Source organism: Anneissia japonica, unplaced genomic scaffold (assembly GCF_011630105.1).
Source record: "Anneissia japonica isolate Jap-2015-1 unplaced genomic scaffold, ASM1163010v1 scaffold288249_len478412_cov200, whole genome shotgun sequence".
NCBI classification, from domain to species: domain Eukaryota; kingdom Metazoa; phylum Echinodermata; class Crinoidea; order Comatulida; family Comatulidae; genus Anneissia; species Anneissia japonica.
In genome coordinates, this window is record NW_022758042.1 from 43,943 (window position 1) to 62,133 (window position 18,191).

Below are 18,191 nucleotides of genomic sequence, written 5' to 3' on the forward strand. Positions count from 1 at the left end.
CATAAAAATTTTGATTCCTAGATGGCGGAAAATGAGCTTTCACAGCTTCTGAAGTGTCTTTTATTGACTTTTATAAGTTCTTGAAAATCCAAGGTTTTCCCCTCTTGAAAACGGTCAGGACTCCCCGACCCCCTCCAGATCCGCCAATGAGTAACTGTGGGAAAAGGATGGTGGTAGTGGTGGTGATGATGATGATGACGACAATGATGATGTATGGGCGGATCCAATGGGGGAGGGGAGCACGAGGGCTTGTGCCCCGTGCCCCACAGCCATCAATCCAGCCGAAAAATAAGAGGGAGATAAAAAAAATAGTAAGAGGAAAGTGAAAGAAAGGAAAAACAGAAACGTACCTATGAGCTACAAGTGGTGGATGGGATCCATCAGTGGGAGAAATGGGCGCTCGATTATTTTTTACCATTAATTTTGATTTTCTTATTGAATTGACGACGAACACAACGCAAGATTCCCGACGCCGATTTTGTCCAATGATTTTAAAGGGCTAAAAGATAGAGACCAAGACAGGGGTGGCACCATCATTTGCCCGACGGGGGATCTGATGTCCCCGAAGGGGGCCGACCCTCGACGAAAACGGTATGTTGGTATGGTCGGGCGTTGCTTAAAATCTCGAGGACGTTCAAAGGATTTATATATGAAATACTGTATAATGTTTTCTTTCTTCTCCCTGATGAAGTATTTTTCTCCTTCAGCCTGGCCCCCCCCCCCAATGGCGCAACCCCTCACCAAAGACTGTAACCATTATTACGGCATGGTGGTAGTAGGCCCAGCTAAAACACATCCATGCTTTAAAATGTCTGTTCCAAAATTGGTGCTTTTTCCCTATATTGTTCTCTTATTACTAAAATTAGGCAAAAACCTTTAATAAACCAGATAATACATGTGAATCAAGTAGTTGATCCGGGGCCTAAACCTCTCACAAATCCTCCCCTTGGACCGTTGGTTCTAGGTTTAGACCTTTGCGCTCACACACCCCACCCTGTTGTAAAACAATATTGCAATCCACAATTCATTTGATATCAATGATAGAAAATTTAATTTCAGTTAAGAAAATAGAGATTAACAAATTAAATGCAAACAATGAACTCAAGTTATGGTGATTATACAAATTACAATCTGCACTTTTGAAGTGAAAATTAAAAATAGATATACAGTTATTTATTTATATACATTTAGCTTTATCAAAACTTTCCATGTGTAAAGAGTTTCCAAATTGGAGTAGTTCTGGACTGAACTTAACCTGAATGTGCTCACTGAATTCGGACTAAGACCCTCCAAATACTCCATTGTATAGATATGTTGTTCACAGGGATTTGTATAACACAATCAGTTTTTACTTTATGCTCTCATTTTTTTACATAAAATGTGAACATCCTTTTCCTTCAAATGAATTACCGTATGATAAAAAACACCAGTTCTCACTTTGGACTTGTAAGCGAACTCCCTCTTCTGGAAAATCGTGTCCGTTCATTTCCTCCAAGAGATTTTCTTTGGGATGGGGAGACTAGAGGAGAACTCAAGAGCTGACTCAGACCTCTAAGAGACAGTGGAGTGTGTTTACATTTTGGTGTGTGCATTCCTCTTGGACTTCTGTAGCCTTGGTCTCTGCATTCGTGTGCAGAGCTGTCTTCTGTAAATACTTCATCTCCATCAAATGAAGAACAGTTACTAAATTGAGAGCAACTAAGGTCATTGGCACAACTGGAAACTGCTGATCCACCTGAAGCTGCTGATGGCATATTTTGTGTCATTCTTCTAGAAGGCTTTCTGAAAGATGCTGATAAACTTGTTGATGAAATCTCCCCAATAGGAATCTGTAAGTTGTTATGAGGTTCATTAGGAAAACCCTCTGGAGCACTTAACCTTGTAGATGGTTCTGTAGCTTTTTGGTAACATTCAAATGAACTGCCAGTATTCCTGAAATCTGGGGTCTTCTTTCTAGAAACCTTTGAAGGTTTCTCATTTGAGTTGCAGCTATCATTTGAACGTTTCCTTCTCAATCCATAACTTGGAGTTAACAAGTTCTCTTTTCTAATTTGATCATTCTGATTCAGGTGTATTTGTTGCTTTGGAAAGTCAATCTCTGGGTCCGAATCTGAATCTAAGCCTTGATTTGAAATTAACCCAACTAAATTATGAAATCTGTCTTCAGTAAACAACTGGTCGGCTGACGGTAAAAAGTCCCCTTCCTGTTCTTCTTCTTCTGCAGAACTGGAAAAACTACAATAAATATTTGATGTTTGATTCTGACTGGATATAGAAAGTTTCCTCCTTGACTTTGATGCTTTTTGAAGTCTTTCTTCGACTATCTGCTGTTGATGTCTTGAATTATTTCTTGTAAATATTGTACTCTTTTCAGTTACACGTTTGTTTGAAGATCGTGGAGAAAATTTCTTGTTAGACGATCCTACAGACTTTGGGGTCACTTTATGAAAGGTTGGCGATTGTTTGTGAGCTTCTATCCACATCGGACTAGGGCTTGTGCAGATTCTGTCTTTTGCTGATGGAGGTGGTGTTTTGTAAGCAGTTGGAGAAGGTGTACCAGATCGAACTTTCTTTCTTGGCCAATAATCTAAGGTTTCTGACTTTGCTCTTGGAGAAATTCTACTTCTGGATTGCTTTCCATTTGATGGCGATTCAATCTTTTTCAATGGTGGTGTACTCTGAAATTCATGCATTTTATTGTCGATGTTAGGTTTCTTGTTTGACACGTCATCCTTTTTTATGTTAATTTCTTGGTTTTCAGAAAACATGGAAGACGTTTCAAACTGTTTGGATTTTTCAGCTGATCTGGTCGCAAGTGGACTTTGAGATAAACATTTTCGTTTTTTAGGAGTTCTCAATGGTGTTCCAATTGGGCTTTTAAATGGAGATTTTAACAAACCAGATTGCACATCATTTGAAAGACATTCAGTTGTTAGTGTGTCTTTTTGAACCTTTACAGGACTAAAGAGGAGGGACTTTTTAACACAAGAAGCTTTTAGCATAGGCTCTGGTACTGTATCCTGCTTAATTGGAGTTAAAGACACTTTTTGCCTAGTGTTGTGGCTAGGGGAATCTGAACCCAGTAAAGGTATTTTACGAATACACTGTAACTTCTCTGGGCTAAAAATTTCACTAAAGAGAAATTTTGATGGACTTTCTTGTGAAATTTTAGAATCTTCAGATTCCTGAATATCATGGATGCTGGATGAATGTTCAGCAAGCCTACTTCTGCGAGGCGGCATACTTGCTTCTATTCCTCGAATGCGGGCACCCAAATTTAGAGCTTTGGCCAAATTTCGTGAGTGTCTATGATTAGTTTTTGAGTAAAATGACTTGGTTCCATGAAGGCTGCTTGCTGCTTTAATACGAGGACTTGAACGTATACCTTGAAAAAAAAAACTCAAAATTATTTTATAATACAATTGGAGAAAAAAAATATGAACATTTAAAAAATATCTGCGTGAAAAATCATACACAACATTCCATAAATACAGTATCATTAATTATTGCAATGGCCCTCATAACGCACAGACTGAAGAAGTGGAAGCGGCTTCCAGGCCAATTGGTTGTCTTCAGAAGCCCTCTATTAACACACTAGCATACACCTTAATATAAATGTACTTTCTGTACCTGCTGTTTTATGGACTGGTTTTACTGGCGATTCTTCGACTACTTGCACAAGAGTTTCTGATCCAGCCTTTTGTTTTTGTCTGTAACAAGAAATATATTACATGAGATTAAACTGTTACACTCAAGCTGTTAAGAACTGCTGTTAAAAGGAAACAAAGACACAGTTAAGTTATGTTTTTCAATTCAATACTTTATTCCGTTTATTATACCGTATATTCAATTAAAATAGAAGTGTGTCTTGATGTCTGGTAATAAAAATGAAACAAGTTAATAAATAAATTATAGACTATGCTGTATCAAAATACAATTAAAATAGCAAGTAGTATAATAACTGTACATTCTACATCAACAAAAGAAACACAAATCAATTTTCATTCAATTGTTTATCAATATTATTAAGGCTTGTTTACACTATGATGATAATGATCAATGACAAAAAGTTAAAAAGCAATTCTTTATATAGAAAATAAAAGAAATAAGATTAGTCTTCACACTAGCACGATTTGATTACGATTTATCATATATCCGATCAAAAAAATATTTTCACAAATCAAATGTCATAATTATGGGAAAAATATAAAATCGTAGTAGTAAAAACTATTTTATCATTTTCCCATGATTATGATGTCATTTGATATGATATGTGAAATTATTTTTTTATCATATACACAATAAATTGTAATTGAATCATGCTGGTGTGAAAAATTCTCTTATTTCTTTTATTTTCTATATGAACAATTGCTTTTTAGCTTTTCTTGGTTGATCATTATTGCTATAGTGTAAACAGGCCTTTAGAAACATATACTTTTAAGCCGTCCACACTACTGTGATTTGCGCTGCACATTATTGGAATGATTATTGTGTTTGAGTGTGAACAGAATTCTGCTAAAGTTATGGGAATCAATCTTCTGAAAGACATAATTATTTGACAAGACAGTCTTGAGAATAAAATACTTCCTAAATGTCACAATGAAAGTAAAAAATTTAAAAAATACACTAACCTTGCTCTTTCCATCTTGTCTAGCATAGCAGAAATTACTTGTCGTTTGCCAGGTGTTTCTTTTACTGTTTTGGTTTTAAGTATAACACCTGACCTAGAACAACCTCTACCTCTCCGAGGGCTTTTCCTGAAAGTATGGAAAGAAAATAATTGCACAATAAATACAATTTGATCTATCTATTTTCACATATAACAATGTTTAAGTGAGTTCAGTCATCCAGAGTAGCTTGATTCTGAAGATTTTTCTATTACCAATAAAGTAATAATAAATAATAAATACACAACAAAAAATACTAATACTGTAATAATAATAATAATAATAATGTCAGTCCTCAATACATAGCATATCATGCTTAAAAACCTCCAAGCATTTCACATTACTACCCCAGTCACTGGATCAAACTCTTATGAATACAGTACATACGCCGCACCCTTGGAGTACTTCATAATGATGTTGCAATGCTAGTAATTACCACATCTACTTAATACCCATGGGTAGTGGTAGGCAACATGTGTAAAGTGCCTTTCAGGAAAAAAAATCAAAGATTGGAACCCCCACTTTCTGGATAGGAAGCCTAATTTACAACTGTGTCACAGGCTTCAACTAGGTACATTTAAAGTTAAAGATTAAAAGACATGAAATTGATTGACTGATTGACTGATTTGTCTATTGGTTCTAGTCACACAACAATATATACATAACTCAGCAACACAAATCAAATGAAACAGACGATTGTCATAAATATGTAACATGTTTAGGGGTAGAGCTGTCTCTTATACTTGACTTGCGGAACACAATTTATTAAGCTATAAAAAAAATCAAACGGATATTTCGATAGCTCCTGCTATCTTCATCAACGTTAAAGTGAGAAAACTTGGGAGATCTTACATTACATAAAGAATAATAAACCAATCAGAATCAAGTTATCAATACAATTAGTTGATTGGACCACAAAATATAAGTTCAGTGACAAGTTAATGGGCGAATTAATTACAATTAAACCATGATAAGGTGTCGGCAAAATGATTATGTAAGCAATAGCCTACCATCTGACCATATTCGAACTGAAGGGGAATGTTCTCTGCTTAATAAGGGCCTATCATTTTCCCCATCTAAGAAGCCATCCAATTCAACAGTGTTCGGACTTCCACCAGTTCACTCGCAGAGTCGAACTTAAAGAATATTTTAAAGATAAGGATACCGGCGCTAACACACATCATGTGCAGCCATACAAACCACCTAGCCTCATTCGAGACACCACCTGCGGGCAGAAATCCTCATATTTACTCCTTCGTAAATGCAGCAAAGAACCACCTCAACACGTTCATTAACAAGCAGAAGAATGCGCATTACAAGGACAACATATCTATCGCCGAACGAAAAACAATTAAACAACTCAAAACGAATCAAGAAATTATAATTAAACAAGCAGACAAAGGCGGTGCCACTACCATAATGAATGCATCGGATTACATTGTAGAAGCCAACTGCCAGCTCTCCAACAACGAGTTTTATCGACAACTAGATAAAGACCCTACAGAACGTTTTCAAAAAGAACTTGTTGATATGTGTAGTAGCTTATCCAATCACACTAAGGACATTGCTTTAGGTTTAATTCCTAGTAATCCTCGATCAGGTATATTTTATACTATTCCTAAATTATATCAACTACCTAAACTACTTAAAACTAAACTTGACAAACACTCCGCATCTCAACCTCCATTTACACTAAACCTACTGACAGCCATTCTTTTCTCAATTTTGACAGTGCCTATCCTCTACGCCTAAAATCATCTGTTGCCTACAGTCAATTTCTACGCATAAAGAGGATTTGTTCTGAGCCAGACGACTACACTTTTCATTGTAATAAACTTCTTGGTTACCTCCTTAATCATGGATACCCCTTCAGCCTAGTTAAATCACAGTTTACTAAAGCTTCCTTCCATTCCAGACAGGATCTCCTCTCTCCGACCGCAAAATCTGACTCCCAACGCATCCCACTGGTTATGGACTTCCATACTAACACTCACCTCTTATCCAAAAAACATCTGTAATGACTACACCCAACTTAAAGTCGACAAGTCCATCGAACACTTATTTGACAGTCCTCCTCTACTTGCCAATCGACAACCCCCGAATCTTAAATCTCTTTTGACTTTGTCACGCATAACCTCTCTACCGCTGTCACCTGGCAATATTAAGTGCAATAAACCTCGATTCCTCATCTGCAAATGCTTTAATACTAATCCTCTCATCAAACTCCCCCATTCTAACCTCCCTATATTCCCCCCCTGCGATGCATCCAACGTGGTATATCTCATCACATGCGACATTTGCGACAAAGGATCGTACATTGGTGAGACTGGAAACAAATTCAGACTCAGATTCAACAACCACAAACAATCCATCCGCAATCATAGTAAAGGTTTCCTATCAATAAGATATTAGTAACGATAATAAGATTTACTCACCATATACTTGAATTAAGGACCATTTAAAGGTATATTTGAAATTTTGTAAAGATGGTCTGTTTGTTAAATCAGAGGAAAGATTTTCCCAAAGCTTGCGGCCAGTAAAGAGGATAGAAAGTCGCACGAGTTTAGATGGACAAGATGGTGTATAGAAGTTATTATTTGAGAATCATGTATTATAATTACGATAATTAGAAGAAAAGTGAGGAAATATCATTGGGATTAATATTGTTTGGTAAGCGATAGATAAACAAAGCAATGTGAATTTTGTTGATATCGAAAATATGAATTATTTTTAAATTAAAAAATAAGTGCTTGGTATATGATCTAAAAGATGCCCCTGTTCAAATTCGTAAAGCTTGTTTTTGTAGTATAAAAAGTTGGTCAATATTCAGTACAGAGAGAGAAACCATGAAACCACATTTAAAGCTGCTAAACTATACAACATTTGAATCACATTATAAGTTGCTCATGTATAGAGTTACTGTATACACAAGCAACTTATAATGTGATTCAAATGTTGTAAATCTTCACACAAGCAACTTATGTGTAGAGAGTATAGAAATACAAATTGTATGGTTTACTGTCATAGAACAAGTGTACAAATTCAACACGAAGGCATAATTCTAGTTTACTGCCTCAATAGCTCAGATATTCTGATAGCTCTTTCCTTCATCAAAAGTGGTAGATTAGGTTGACCTATGTGGACATAAGACATATACATTCTGGGTTGAATAATTTATAAAAGGTAAAAGAAGACTGCTCTACCATGTTTGGGTGGTCTGCATCACTGCAACAGATTTTCTCCGAGATAAGCTGGTTTTGATTTCAACTTTATCGTCTAGACTGTCACCCATAAAAAGATTCCTTCTCACTTTCTTAGCTTCCTCTACAACTGAACAAGAAACAAAATACTGACAATGAATAGTAGCAATATAACAAAATATACTAATAATAATTATATAACATTGATTAATGAATTGATAATGGTCAATAGTATATTTAGTACTTATGAATAATTCATGAAAACTAATGACAAAAAAAACTTCTTCAGTTGGATATATGCAGCAAAGAATATGATCGTGACAATACCTGGCTTTTTCTTGACCCGCATTCCACCAGATTCCTTTGGCTTATTTTCATTTTTTTTCAGATCAACAGTTATAGTTCTGGTCTGAATGTTGGCCAGACTAGGCAGACGCTTCAATCCCCTCGGTCTGTTGGGTGAACAGATTAAAAGTTGTTTTTTTTTAAAATTCTAATATACACAGGTGGTAAAATGTTCAAACAGCTCCTAGACCAAGTCAATATTTTCTGTGTATTAGTCAACAAGTCAATCATTATCCAATCAGACAATGAAGTTTAGTCATTGCAAAATTTACCTATTACTTGGAATAGATCCTGCAGCTTCCATTGAGCTAACAGATCCAAATGACGATGATGGAGGTTGCTGAACACTCGTTAAGTCTTCAGTACTTGGAGAGCACAGTTTGCTGGGAAGTGGTTGCATCAGACCTTCATATATGCCAACCAGCATGTATGGGACAGTATCTGCATAACTAGGAAGAGTAAACGATGGATAACTTCAATAAATGATAGAAAGTTTTCTAAGCTTATTGTTTCACAAGAATTCAACAATTAGAAATTTTATATTTATATAAAAATTTCAAATTGTGTATTGTATTATAGATACTTTAACTTACTTCGGCAACAACTTCTCTTGCAAGAACATGGTCAACGTGTTGTGATCAGCTAGGAAAGGAATTGTTTGTAGCATGGCAACCATCTGAAAAAGTGTATATTTATTGTTCATAGTTCACTTTTCCTTTCTGAAATTCAAAACACTAACACTACATTCATTTATAATTATATATTATATTATTAAATGCTGATGTTTGGAAACTAGTGATGTGAAATACAGTAGACAGGTGTTACACTCTACATCACTGCTGTTCTCAAAAGATGTCAGTTGAAAATAGTGGTCCCATATTGAAATAATACCTGGGTAGGATAAAACATTACCTCATCAACAATATTTTGAAGGCAACTTGGTAATTCATTTTCCTTCTCTTCACCATCACTAGATACATCATCATCATTTGTATTCACCACTCCTTCCTTTTTGAATCCCTCTCCACACTTGCTTGACAAGATGTCAGTAGGTGACAGAGCTTCCATTTCAAGTTGCAGGACAACCTGAAGGATAACCTCACGGATCCTCTCTTCTACAGAGGCCTGGTGATCCTCTCTCTGGTACTTCTCCCGAAGTTGTTTGTTTGACATTACTAAGCAGTTTTTGAGGAGTGTCTTAGTTTCCTCAATATTATCTTTCTCATTTTGCTGCACTTTTACAAAGTGTTTGGCAATGGAAACAACAGTCTGTGCAAACAGGCAGGGACATGAATCCTTTAAAAAAAAAAAAAAAAAGACAAAAGTTGAACATTTTATTCTTTTTTTAAGCATTCTCATCTAAAAAAGAATAAAACGTTTTATTCTTTTTTTTAAGCATTCTCATCTAAAAGTGTTAGGATTGGAAATTTTAAAAATTGAAACAAAGGGGTATAATAATAATAATAATAGATGGATTTATATAGCGCTGATAAACGAGGTCTCTATGCGCTTGGGACTAGATGTTGCACTTTTCAATAACTTTCTCCTCCCCTGAGGGTCACTTCATGTCCACTGCAGCCAGTAAACTGCCGCACTTTCATCTGTCCACGACAGGGGCAGAGTGAACCAGTACACCGGGGTAACCCCCTACTCATCTCGAAAAATGTACTGGGTTCTTTAAAGTGCACATGAGCATTTGTGTACACTGGGCCTAGAGTTTATAGTCCTTATCCGAGAAGACTTGTTCCACCACCAGAACTATAGGAGCGAGCCGGCCGCGAACCTGTGCCGATATTGTTGGCTATGATCACGGTGCCCCTGCCTTAACCGCTTGGCCATTAGTGCTGTCATGCAATAGGCAGGCAGTATGTAAAAAAAATTATGATATATGTACAGATTGAACACACTATACATAAAACTAAATAAAAACAGTGTTATATCTTTCGTTATTTATTATCTAATAGGAAAGTTGTTAAATGGAAATTCTAACCTGTTGAAGTTGATTTCCATAGCTGTTCTTTAAATGATTTAACAGATCTTCTGAACTCGAAAACTCTGCTAATATTTCTGATGGATTGAATAAAGGTAATAATGCTTATATTTTATGTATTTTGTATACTCATATGCATAAATTTAAGGAACAAATTTCTTGCATGTTATTTTTCTTTCTTTGTATACAACTTCTTTAAACTAGTATCAATACTGACAAATGACTGTTTATGATTTTACTGTTCCAGCTGAAATAATGTGTATTATAGATTTTTTTATTTTTATTTTTAAGGGAAACCACTTGACTGTTGATTCAGTTCACTTAACCCTGCTTTCCTCTTTCTTGATGTTCCTGGGTTGTTAATCCCACAGTGACACTAGTGTTTCCTTCTACAGTATTTATATTATATTGAGGCAAATAAATTACCATCTTACTATCAGAATCATTATCATCATCAAAATCATTATCATCATCAGAATCATTACCATCATCAGAATCATTACCATCATCAGAATCTTTATCATCATTATAATCATTATCATCATCATAATAATCATCAGAATCCTTATCACCACCAGAATTATTATCAGAATAATTATCATCATTGTTAGAATCATTATCATCATCAGAATCATTAATGCATACCATTTATATTCACAGTAGCTTTGTCTTTCTGGGCAGGTAGCTCCTTCTTTCCTTCCTCCTCTTTGGAAACTAACTCGTTACTTTTGTTTTTCTGAAGTTTCTTACTATTTTCCAGTATGATTCCAGTCCTGCTTGCACTTCTTCCTCCAAAACTCTTAGCTCTAGTCAACCTCTTTTTATTTTGCTCTGCTTGATCTGCAACAAAGAAAAATATTATAATAAAATGAAAATTGGATTAAGTAGACACACTTCATCTTGTTCACTAAAACACAGTACATTAAATTCATTAAAACCAGTGCTCATTTGTAAATGTTTGGTGATATATTTGGTATCATACCTCATCCAGACAATGCATTTAAATACGTATTGTCCCATGAAAAATACCCAAAATATCATATAAATTACTTTTGACATTAACTTGCTTATTTTGAAGTACTACTTTTTATGATTTTTTGTCATTTTCAGGGAACATCTTTAAACTTGGTCTCTGTTTAATTGAGTGTCACCTAACAAAATTCTTTAAATCTAATGTTAATATTTACATTTTTTCAACAATTATCATTTTTCAATCAAAGGATAAACATCTCAAGATTATCACGTTATCAACAATGATAAAATAATCATGTGATCTCAAAAATATTATAATATGCAATAAAATTTAGCTTTTCTAATCAACACCAGATGATCAGTAAATAAATATATAGCTAAACAAACCAAAATAAACTGAAATCTTACTAGATACCACACTTGTCACTTTGGTTGCCTGAGGGTTGTTATGTGGAAATGGAAGCGAGCTTTTACTAAGTACAGCATGGTCTTTGCAGTATACGTCCCTCAGGTCCATCATGGCCTTTCCAAGTGCACTTGACATGTTGTTGCTGTTTGCTCCTTGCCTACTATAGATTGATAAAATAGAGAAAAATATACATAATTGATACAAACTTGATTTTAAAGGAAATTTAACAATGTCTAAAAAAGAATAATTCAGTAATGGTAATTTTTAATCTAATTTTTAATTAAAGGCTGATGGTAGATACTGTACATAGAATTATAGAAATTAAATTTAGCCACAGACCCTATATATGTATATAGGGTCTGTGATTTAGCTGAGTTGACAGGTGGTGATGGTGGACATCATTGATGATCACATTTTTAAGTTGACACCTTGACACCCATTGTGTTCTGTACCTTGTTAGTTGAGTGATATATTGTGAGTTGACACCACATGATGGAGCTGATTTGTACCATAACTCCAGTTGATAAGGATGAAATTGCCTGACAACTAGTTCTTGCAAATCCACAAAAGAGACTGCCTTGTTCTCTGTAAAGACATAAATCCAAGAAGGTGAATCAATCACACTATATGTAACAAATCCAGAAACCATAAAAAAAAACATATTAATGCAACAAAATTAAATTTAACAGAAGAGGAATTTGACCAAGATTTAAATATTGTAATAATCAAACTTCACTGGCATTGAGTACCACAGTCATGTCGTCACAACGCCAGGTGGCGCCCTCTGTCCCTAACCAGATGATGGTTACCGATGATTACGCCTCAATCATTTCATAGGCTTTCTGGAATAGGCATTTTAAAATATAATATTTTACCATCAAAATGTACTAAAAACACAAAAGCTCGCAATATATTAGTTATCGAACACAGATTCAATCATCAATTAAAATTTACAAAGAAAAACTAAGATACAACATCTTAATAATAACATTAGAAATTGGGATCAATGGTTTGTCAGTGGAGAAAATGTTGTCCGGTTGAACGCATTTTGCAACGATAGCAACGGAGTAGTATCACGTTGTATCGTGACGTAACACTGTAGTACTCTATACTCATTTAACAGAAGAGGAATTTGACCAAGATTTAAATATTGTAATAATCAAACTTCACTGGCATTGAGTACCACAGTCATGTCGTCACAACGCCAGGTGGCGCCCTCTGTCCCTAACCAGATGATGGTTACCGATGATTACGCCTCAATCATTTCATAGGCTTTCTGGAATAGGCATTTTAAAATATAATATTTTACCATCAAAATGTACTAAAAACACAAAAGCTCGCAATATATTAGTTATCGAACACAGATTCAATCATCAATTAAAATTTACAAAGAAAAACTAAGATACAACATCTTAATGAGGTCAAAAACGAAGTTGTTTTGCTTGCCCAAGCAGTTGCAAATCAGGGTTGGTAGGATGCCACCATTTAGGCCAAAGCCAAGCATCACTCTTCCAATGCATTCTGCTTGATAAAATGGTAACTAAAACAGGTATCAAGTCCAGATCACGGTATCAGATAATATTTAAAACATATTTTAAACATTATGTATCAATATTATGTCATCATTATTACCCATTGCTCTTTCATTTGGAATTATTTCCTCTTCAATCTTCTCATTCCTCTTCAACAACCTTTGATGACACTTTTCAGTATCTTTATTTAACCAGATGCCAGTCTTTATACTCTGCATGTTGGGAGCATTCTTCAGACTGATTAGTCTGAGTGACGCCATAGAGGATGTTAAAGGTTCCATTATAGCCAAAAGGCTAGTTAACCATTCTGAGTGAGAGACGTCTAATACCTGAATATATGTTTAATAAAAAAAATGTTTAATAGTAACGTAAGTAAAGTACTGTATTTATTTATTAAAGTCTCACCCTCAAACAAAGGCCAGCCATGCCTGACCTGGTTTAATCGTGTAGATCATCAATTAGCATAATCCCACATCAACCAACATTCAATGGTTCAATTTTCTTTTATTGTCATTTAGACTGCCATTTTTTAAAACAATCAGACTTTACTATATCAGTTACTTACAATAAATATACTACCAAAATCAGCAAATAAATTAGGTTTACCCAAGCTTTCATTCTTCGGTGCAGCGAATGATGATAGTATTGTAATATGGTTTATTTAAGTACTCAAATTAAAATATGCCTTATATAAAGCATTCACTAAAACATGATAAATGTAATATAATCAACATATGATATGCAGTGTAATGTACAGTCACACAATTTAACTGAAATGTTCATAAGTAAGTTATATCATACCAAAATGTGATTGTTTCTGGCTAACTGCTCCATTAAAGATGAGAAACTGTTGGACAGCTGTTCCTCATAGTTGTCATCATCTACTTTCTGATTAGTCTCATTTTGCATAGGCTTGGGTTTAAGGCCGAGACAGGAATAGACAAATTTGGAATTCAGACAGTGCAGCTGGATTTGGTCCCGTGGCAGGGACCCTTTAATAACTGTATTAATTCCATCTATCAGTTCTGTTTCGCGTTCTTCCCCGTTTATGCAATCAGATGTTGCTTTGTTAAGTTCAATGCTACTTTTTTCAACACAAGTTATCTTCCTGTAAAATATACATTTCAAAGCCTGTGACAATTGTTTTAAATAAATCTTTTCTTACATGTACTTATTCTAAGTTGTGATGAATGGATAGAATAAACAGTGTTGGTTGGTTGGTTAGTTGGTTGGTACAGTTTTGTTATGACCCACAGCTTGTGACCTCAAGAGATATAGAGCAAACCCGACGATCTTCAGCAAGATTGTGAAGGTCTTGGAAGAGTACACACAATAAACAGTGTTACTTAAAACTGAAATGTTTATAAAATATAATTACACTTTTTGATCAGAATTTGTCGGATAGTGTATGTATGTTTCGAACAAATCTTATCAAACAAATCATGTGTAATTCTATGTCTTTCCAAATTAGGACATTGCTCTACTTTATCAGTCTTATCACTTTATTGGCTGTATTCAGACAAATGATTAGTGTATGCCTTGCTTCATTCTGACCTAAGAGACAAAAATTTTATTATGTATATAACACAGTACAATACCTGAAATTTGGATTTGCTGACAGGGATGTGATCTTTAAACAGCAGAATACTTCCAAGTTGGCACCTAACAGAAACAAAAAATCAATATTCACAGAATGAGATTCAAAAGATTTTGTGCTATTTAAACATGCTTTTGTTACATGTTTCAAGGTTCTTTTTGTTTTCGTGTCTTTATCAAGCATCACCTTGCTTTAATAATTTTGTTTCTGTTAATCATCATCTTTCTTCTTGTTCTTATAGTCATGTATGTCACCGTTTTCACTGTTTTGAACTTGCTTTAAATCATTGTTCTTTCTGTCGTTTTCTCATTGTCATTTTTTTTTAGTAGGTATTCATTTTGAGTAATGAGAGGAACATACCTTTAGGTACATAGAGGGTTGTAATAATCTCTGATGCTTGACTTTCATTCTGCTTTGTTAAGTGCGCTTTACAGCAGCAATAGTCCATTACAGACGACACTGTCATACAATTTGATACAGTGTTGAAGTGTTCAAAAATATTGGCAGATTTCTTCACACATTTTTTATCATCTGATTTTGACCCCAAATTTGGTTGTCCTTTCTTCCTTACAGAGTGGCTTCGTGTTGATTTTGATTTTTTGACAGAGGCTGAATGTAGAATAGTTGACAAGGAGGAGGTGACCTGTGACCCCATGCTTAAAATGGCATTCAGCGGTATGAGGTGACCGTTGATTGTTCTCATCATGCCTTGCACAACTTTAAGGATTGCCTGGTTACACTTGCACTATTAAATAAAATAATATCAATAAATTGATTATAAAATACACACGACTCTTGCATTTATTATCATTTATTCATGTTAACATTCTTAAAAATCATAAAATTTAACTAGAATAAAAAAATAATACATCGCATTGACTTTTCCACTAGGCCTATTACTACTGTACTAGCCTCTGAAGGCCTTTAGGCTATAGTAATTAATTAATTTTATTAAACAAATTAGCCTAGTTTTAATACTAACCAATTTATGTGAAATAACTATCCTCGTATCAAACCAAATCAGCTTTACATGATGCTTTTCAAGAAAGTCTGTCCGCACATCATCATGTACAATCACTTCCAGAAGATCACTTGTAGTAATTTGGTTGGACCTCATCTTCACAAACTCTTTCAAGTCATCTCCATTCCAAGGGCATGCCATAAATAAAAAAGTCAAATTCGTCTTATCTGACTTGTTCACAGAGCTAGAATTGCTTGATCCCTTTGAGAGGCTACTGCGGGTATTCCTGGATGGCGACATAATATCTGGTGCTTGCCACTGAAAGTCCTGGGCAACTTCACACAGAGCAACTGCCAGGTGGTCTGCTGGTGCGAAGTCCTGGCTCCATACCTTTAGGCCTAAACCTGTTGTGTTTTTTAACTGTTTTTTAGATGAATGACCATCAGAAAAGCTTTCATTTTCTTCGGTTTTAAATTTATTTCTCAGCTCATCTTCAAACTTTTCAAAATTAGTAAGGTTAAAATCATGAAAATCTCTATGACGGTATCCAGAGCAAGGCCTCAATGAGTCAAAGAATTTATAACCCCATCGAACAGACCTCACTCGGGGCGGCTCATCTGTTCCTCCTCCTTTGCCTCCGCCGCCCAGGCCAACGAGACTTTGCAAAATCTTAAGTGCTGACAAACTTAATGCTTTGGTTAGGCCTATTGTATCGTTGTTAATTAATGCACTACTTTTATTATATGAACGTGTATCAATGAGAAACACAACCTGAAGATGCTCTCCGTTTCCGGACATGTTTACCACAGTCACATCAAGAACTTCAAAATTAAATGATCACCGCCATTGAAACATTCCCGACATGCACCTGCATGAGCACAGTGTATCGAGTGCTATTTCAACGTACAGAATTTTAATCATCCTTTGAATGATTATTCGCACGTAGCCTGATTGTGACGTCATGTCAATAATTCATGCACGAGTCCATGCTAGTTCTCCCTCTAAAAAGACCTTTGGTTTCTATTTAGAATAATAAAAATAAAAGACTTTTTTTTTTTTTTACCACAGTGTTACTAGCTGTTGGCCCCTTAAGTTTTTGTGTATACGGGCCTAAATCCATTTGTCAAGTTGTTTATAGGGCCTTTCGTTCTTATATAGTTTTGATGTACACATTTTAATGTGTGGAACCATGAATACATAAATTATAGGCTATAACTTTTTCATAAAAACGACAAAATTATTATTTAATAATAATAATAATAACATAACATCGTTGCTAGAATTTTCTATACCATAGAATGACGAAATAAACTGGAATTGGAAAATGTTAAAGTGATTTATACTAATTAGGCATGTTTATTATGATTTGACCAAAATCAGAACTAAAGTGGTGCCAAAATTGGAACTATATGCCGTTTTAAAAATATTAATGTTATAAACGGTCTTCCTGATGCTAATACAGTATTTCGGGTGTGATTTATATAGGCTTAGGCTTGTAAATTGTTGTGATGATGACCCATCAGTTTTGTTTGAGTGCATTTCAGTCAAGAAATAACTTTCTCAAAACATAGACAAATTAATAATTTACTACAATCAAAAATAATAATTACTGGACAAAACGTCTATAAAATTGGGGACGATTTAATTTCACATAAGACTGGACACATATTTTCATAACACATTTTCATTTTAAATGGTGGCCTACAATATTGGGGTTTAGAGATGACCAATAATGTTGGGATTTCCCATAATAGCCTGTTTTCCACTCGGCGATTTTTTTCGCGCGAATCACAGGGTCGTTTCCCTTAATTCCTCAGCTCTGATTGGTTGCACAAAAAACTCCAATTAAATAGAAATATGTGAATGCGCCATGGAATAATGTGCATGCGCATAAACTGACGCTTTCGATTCGTGCGAATAAATTTTTAGGTTTTATTTTAGTATAATTTAGTTTAACAACTTAGTTTAATGATTATAATTATTACAATTTTATTATGATTTATTCAATTCAGCCCGATACTATTTCAACGAGGATAGACCAGTATTAGAAACAAGTTCAAGATGCCTATGTATTTACAATATAGCAAGGTTAATCATTATAAAATCACCTTGCACAAAGAGACACCCTGGGGAACTTGGAAGACAGACACTTACTCACTCAATCAATCACAACCGTCATTACCCCTCAAACCTCCAAGAAAGTCTGTTGTTTTAGGCCTATGGTTTAAAAAAAACACAACCGCAGGCCTACTCAGTGGTTGAAAGTTTTATAGATAACTAGAAGTCTTACCACTCTTCTTTTATTGCAAAAAAGTAGGTATACATTATACTGTACCGTAGGCCTCTTCAATTGAATGTTGTTTAACCTGAAGATACTAATGAAATAAAATTATAGCAAAATTTTATCCGTTGAACTTAGTAGCTTAATTTTTTGTAGATAGATTATGTACTATTCGTTTTGTTTTGTTTTTTTTTTTTTTTTTTGTTTTTTTTTTTTGTTTTTTTTTATAAACGCCAC

General features: G+C 34.7%; 1 protein-coding gene across 1 annotated transcript; it reads right to left on the reverse strand.

Moving 5' to 3' along the window:
- Positions 1-1,027: 1,027 nt before the first annotated feature.
- Positions 1,028-16,558, reverse strand: LOC117124971. The gene is made up of 17 exons (XM_033271319.1): positions 15,695-16,558; positions 15,073-15,457; positions 14,714-14,777; positions 13,917-14,223; positions 13,216-13,444; positions 12,036-12,168; positions 11,583-11,743; positions 10,848-11,042; positions 10,203-10,279; positions 9,125-9,508; positions 8,806-8,888; positions 8,485-8,661; positions 8,195-8,319; positions 7,871-7,997; positions 4,632-4,757; positions 3,631-3,710; positions 1,028-3,385 (listed from the first exon to the last, which is right to left on the reverse strand). Exons 1-17 carry the CDS (start codon positions 16,469-16,471, stop codon positions 1,434-1,436), a joined length of 5,382 nt encoding a protein of 1,793 aa, XP_033127210.1. The 5' UTR covers positions 16,472-16,558; the 3' UTR covers positions 1,028-1,433.
- Positions 16,559-18,191: the final 1,633 nt, after the last annotated feature.